General features: G+C 38.7%; 1 protein-coding gene across 1 annotated transcript; it reads right to left on the bottom strand.

The window, feature by feature from the left end:
* Positions 1–1,966: 1,966 nt before the first annotated feature.
* Positions 1,967–5,349, bottom strand: tmem167b (transmembrane protein 167B). Its single transcript, XM_020086335.2, has 3 exons — positions 5,187–5,349; positions 3,940–4,071; positions 1,967–3,338 (listed from the first exon to the last, which is right to left on the bottom strand). The coding sequence occupies exons 1-3, from the start codon at positions 5,194–5,196 to the stop codon at positions 3,256–3,258; spliced, it is 225 nt and encodes a 74-aa protein (XP_019941894.1). The 5' UTR covers positions 5,197–5,349; the 3' UTR covers positions 1,967–3,255.
* Between the last annotated feature and the right edge of the window lie 300 nt (positions 5,350–5,649).

Genomic DNA, 5,649 nt, shown 5'->3' with positions numbered 1-5,649 from the left:
ACGCCAATGCGCGCTCTGGGGGGTGGGGTGGGGGGGTGTTATCTCGCGAGAGTTGAGTCGCTGTTGGGAAACAGGGGATGTCCCACCCCGCCCCTAAAGTGGATGTGACTGGGAATCACCCTTTGTCAATTGACTGGGTTTTACCTTGGCATTAACACACACACACACACACACACACACACACACACACACACACACACCAGTGAAACATATCTGAGTGTAAAGTGACTTTGTAAAGTTCTTTTAATAGTAAAGCTACTAAACTATACACATGTCAAAGTCAGCAGTTAACAATATTCCATTTAACACGGCACTACCCTGCTGCATGATATCGAATCCCAACATTATGAGTTAATGAAGTAAAGTTTAAAGTATCTATCTATACTACCATACCTGATTCAGTGCTACTAGTTTGATTAGTATCAGCATCCCTTGCTTAAGCCCATCATGAGGTGCTGTAACTACACTGTAATCTGTGTCAATTCTATTTTCATTCTATTCTCTTTATTCTTATTTTCTGTACGTGTTGCCAATGCCATATATTGTTCATATTGTCAGTTGAATGGAAATCCCTTGTGTGTAATCAACTATAAGTTAAATACACTGAACAATCCAACAGACAATTTGTCATTTAGCAAAACCGGATAGTGATAAAAAGAGAAATTCTAAACACGCAATTTTTTCATGGGAGAGAGTTCATCATGTCACAGAAGGAAAAGCACAGGAGTAAACAATAATGTCACAGAGTGCCTTATGAAACCACATTTAAATTGACTAGATTCAAATTTTTATTCTCATAAAATGTCATAATTATCAGTCCCCTTAATATTTCTGAATATTTTTTTTCCCATCAAGATCCATGAATTATTCTCAGAAATCTTAATCAAAATGTCCAAAAAAAGCCTTTTCTCGCAATGTTAAAGGAAGTGAAAACTAAATCCTGGACCTGCACCAAAATTGAATGGCTTCTACCCTGATGAATATCATATTTCACCACCAGGTTTTATAACAATCCTTCCAGTAGTTTTTGCATAATCTTGCAACAACAGCAGATGAAAACATCACCACCTTGGTGGAGGTAATAATAAAATGACTGATGGCTGAATTCAATTTGGCTGCTTCACTTTCAGGTAGGCTAGTGGTTAATTGGGTCCCTTGAGAATTACCAAGCCATCATTAACCAGAATGGAAGAGTGGATACCTTCGCCATATTTTTTAAAGCAAGATCATTGAATTATTCTCTGGGAAATCTGTGAAAATGTCAAAAAAATGCTGTTTCACAACGTTAAAGAAAGTGATAAAACATTCCTGGATCCTCCCCCTAAACTGGATCCATGTCAGAATTCAATGGGATGTCCCATCCTTACACCACGTGTTATGGAAATCAATTACGTAGTTTTTGTGTAATCCTGCTGTCAAACAACCATTTTACGAACATACAGGGGCAAAACATAACCTGGTAGAGGTGGTTACAAAACATCTGCTGTGAAAAAGGTCCATCATAAACAATGACTTTGAAAAGAGTCAGTCAGGGGAAGCACACATTATCCAGTATAATTTTGAATGCACAGACTATCTCTGTGAGTACAGTATGATCAGTGACTATGATCTATTAAACTGTGGCATGGTTGTAAATCTGAGTCATTTTCCAAAGCTGACGATGTTTGTAAGGCCACTGGTGACAAGAGGGCATCAATCCGTTTGACACATGTGAAGGAGCTACAGGGTTCACTGGGTTAGAGAGATGGTGATACAATGATAACGCAAGAAAATGTAATGGCCTGACTTTGTTGATAGGACTGAAATTCTATTATGATCTTTATGCGGCACATCAGCAGAAATACATAATGATCATCGGGATGCATGGTGTAGGGCAGATTCATGCTCTGAGCACAATTCTAATACCACAGACCATATGAGGGGAGAATGAATGCAGCAGAATACAGAGACATCTTGGAGGAAAAGCTATGATGACACAATGAAAGGTGGTTTATTTTGTTGCAAGACAGAAGAAAAACTCCAGAAAAGAACAAACATCTGAGTCAAGACCTTGATTCAGTTGGTTTGTTACAAACCAGGAAACTGCTGCTCCCTCAGCTGGAGGAGGTTTGCAAAGAATGGGGGTACACTTGTACAATTCATTTTTCAAAGATGATAAAGATCAACTCACACACAATAGACTTGAGGCAATTACTTCAGATTTGAACTTCATTTACATTGAATTAAAGGATATTTATCTGTTAGTGTATGTTCTGTGATTGGTACCAAAAAAGAGAGAAATTATTTGTTTTATAAAGACAACAAATGCAGAACTTGTCTGATCAAGGTTTTACTCAAAATTGCATTGCACCCCCCCCTTTCCAAATCAAAAAACATTAGTAATAAAAAATAAGGTAGCAGAATTAAACTCAGAGTAACAGTAATAGATAGAATCAGAGGCACCATCCCTATTTGGCATTGCGTTTCAATCTTCAGGCGAGTCTGATGCAGCTATCCAAATTTAAAATGTTGAGATATGCCTCTTTTACAGTCACTACTTTCTTTCTGTGACTCCTATGTGACTTTATTTATGACATTCAAGACATATCTAGTATTAGCTGTCAAAGTAAATGCAACCTAAAAAAGTAGGAGACACCCAAAAGCACTGTTGAGAAAGGTTAATAGATCTGATAACAGTGAAATATAGTGTATACAAGAACATCTTCATATATTAGCTTTGTTTATCTTCCCCTCCACCATTGACAGAAGAAGTGATATAGACTAAAACACAGCTCGGAGGAGAAATGCTCATTTTCACTTTGATCAGATATTGTGTATGGGAAAAATCTGGTCATTGGTCATATTTCATTTAAATATATACAGCCAGGCTAATTGTAGGGTATGCACAGGTATACGGCACAATGCATACAATGCATCCTTCAGTATAAATAATTACAGGATGTGGATGTAGACAAGAAACAGAATGACACCATGTGACCAAACAGGCTCTCTTCTCTATAATAACTGTGGAGTAGATTCCAGATGCCCTTCATGTCTGTAGTGCACATACATTATTAAGGGAGGAGTTATGTACCCAGTCACCAGAAGGGGGCGCCACTGGCTTTTTTTTTTTTTTTTTAACATGGGCCCACAGGGCAATAGGCTTTCATCAGTCACTTAATCCTGAAAGTGTCCTGCATCAAGGATCAGCACGTGACCACTGAGATGAGTCCGTCCCCACCCTGCAGCCGTCCAGTCTTTTCCAGTCTGCCTCAATCATTTCAAAAAGACAAGATAGAAAGCCATGGCCAGACAGGAAACCGCCACAGCAATGTGGAGCCGCGTCCCAATCACTGCAGCTGAGGAAAGAGACGGAGGATCAGGAGGAGGATTCAGGAAAATGGCAAGTAAGTTACAAACATACAGAAGAAGGAAAGCAGAGCGTATAAACAGGGGGAGACCACTGAGATACAGCAAGTGCCCTTAACTTGGTGACACAATTTCTTTTCTTTTGGTTCCGCACATTAGCACATAAGTAGAAATAAAAATTACAGTGGTTCAAGATTAAATGGTTCAAGAGTGCATAGCGACCCGATGTAGAGGACTACCAAAAATATATAGACTCACATACCTTTATTTAGGTATACATAAAATTATTTTTGGTTGGACATAAGTTCTACACTCTTCACTCAAAATGGATGCACATGGTCAAACTGAGTGCGAGTGGGCAAAAGACAAAAAATATTCAAGTATTAATCAAAGTTGTGGGCAAGTAGGTGCTACAATTATTATTTATTATTACTGTAAAGGTAATCATATGACACACACTTATACATATACATGTATAGGAATAATATAAAATCATGTTCTGAATCTCAGGTTTGTGGTGTTGACCCTAGGGATATTTTGTTTGGTAGGAGTGTGCTGAATCGGCATATTGTTAATTCATGACATCTGTACCTTTGTAGAAGACGCCCCACACTCCTTTCTTCTCTGACAGCAGCCAGTTGTTGAGGCGCGGCACCTTTTTGAGGTATGCACAGGTGCAGATGAACAGCAGCCCAAACACCAGGATGCCGTCGAAAGAGTACACTACAGGAGAGGGGACGATAATATCGCACAGCACATGTCAGTCAGCAGGATGCAAAGCTTATTCAATGTATTTCACACAGTATTCAACAAAATCTTAAATGAGAAAAAGAACAATAACAACAATACAATAGATCCTTCTAGAGTGTAGAAATATGTTAAAATTTACATAGACTGGTCATTAACCATTAATCAAACAACTTCGGTCAGTGATGGAAAATACACCATAGAATATAATCCACCCATTTTTGCTGTGGTGCTCCTGCACATGTTAGTTTAAATTTGTGGATCTTAAAAAGCCTCTGTGCTGAACAATAAAAAAATATCAATAATTATAGCAATATAACAAAAGTCCAATTTATAATGCTTGTGCATTATGGGACCACAGTGAGGAGATATGAAACAATTGACTGACCTCACATTTTTAAAATGTGTTGCTGTGGATGTGTTTGTCAACCGTTGCTCATATAGAAGAGTTAAAAACCACAACCTTCACTCAGTAGCACGTATTGTGATGATTATTGATAATGGCTGATATGAAAAACCATATCCTGATATCATTTGTGGCCATATCGCCCAGGCTGAGAAGCACAGCCAAGAGGCAGAGGTGATACCATGTGGAAACAAATACTGCTGATGAACAAACTGAAACTTAATTAAAACTGTGTTGATGACTCTGCTCGGTCCAGAACTAGAAAGTTTAATGATACAAACAATAGACCAGAAACAGAAAATGAGGTTTAACACTGAGAAGAGTTCTTTTTTCTTGTCTTGGTCGCTCATTGTTATGATCCATCTACCTGGATTTATAACTGTTAGCCTGACAACCAGATCAATGCTAGTTAGCAAGTTGTTTTGTAGCCACACAAATTGTGATGTTTCCATAACTGGGAGGTTTGAAGACGAGAGCTTTTCACCAGGGGACATCAAACTGTCACTGTCATACAAAAGCGATGTGACACAGTTAGTGACAGAAGAAGAATCAGTGTTGGTGCTAACACACTGACAGAGCAGCTCAGGGCCACGTCTACAGCTAAGCTAGCTTTAGCCTTCTGTAATAAAAGCAGCCTAACTTACTCGTCCTTCTTAGCTTTGCTTTCACGACAGAGTTCACCTACCATTTGTCATGTTCGCAGTTTGCTCTCTGACGATGTTTCACGACTGTTTCTTCTCTTACACTAGCACTCCATCATGGAATATAAAGTCAAGATGTGATGTCTACTTCGCAGTCACTCGGTTGACATTTCCGGTTTCACTAGCTGCCATTCTTCTTCTACGTGTAGTGTTTGTTGTTGTCCTGCTTGTGTCACTGCCCCCTATTGGAATTTGTGATTAACAGCAACCTCTACCATATTCACACATTTCAAGTCAAAAACTACAGACTCTTTTTAAGAATTTATTATTTCCTGTTTTACCAATAGGTGAACCTTCATCTCAGTCTATGTAAATAGACTGAGATGTTTATTTAAGCTCTATGACTTTCAAACAAGTGCTACTCATGGTCATGTCATATATAGGCTCTGGTTCAGAGGCCTGTGAAGTCATCTATGCGGGCTCATACTGTGTGAAAAATATATTGCA

The sequence above is a fragment of the Paralichthys olivaceus genome, chromosome 2 (genome assembly GCF_024713975.1).
Source record: "Paralichthys olivaceus isolate ysfri-2021 chromosome 2, ASM2471397v2, whole genome shotgun sequence".
Classification (NCBI taxonomy): domain Eukaryota; kingdom Metazoa; phylum Chordata; class Actinopteri; order Pleuronectiformes; family Paralichthyidae; genus Paralichthys; species Paralichthys olivaceus.
The sequence above is the reverse complement of the archived record's forward strand: the minus strand, read 5'-3'. Positions and strand labels throughout refer to the sequence as shown.

Coding starts and splice junctions, on each gene's coding strand:
- tmem167b (XM_020086335.2), bottom strand. Junction 3,339..3,939: donor GTGGGGCGTCTTCTACAAAG/GTACAGATGTCA, acceptor CTCTTTCCTCAG/CTGCAGTGATTGGGACGCGG.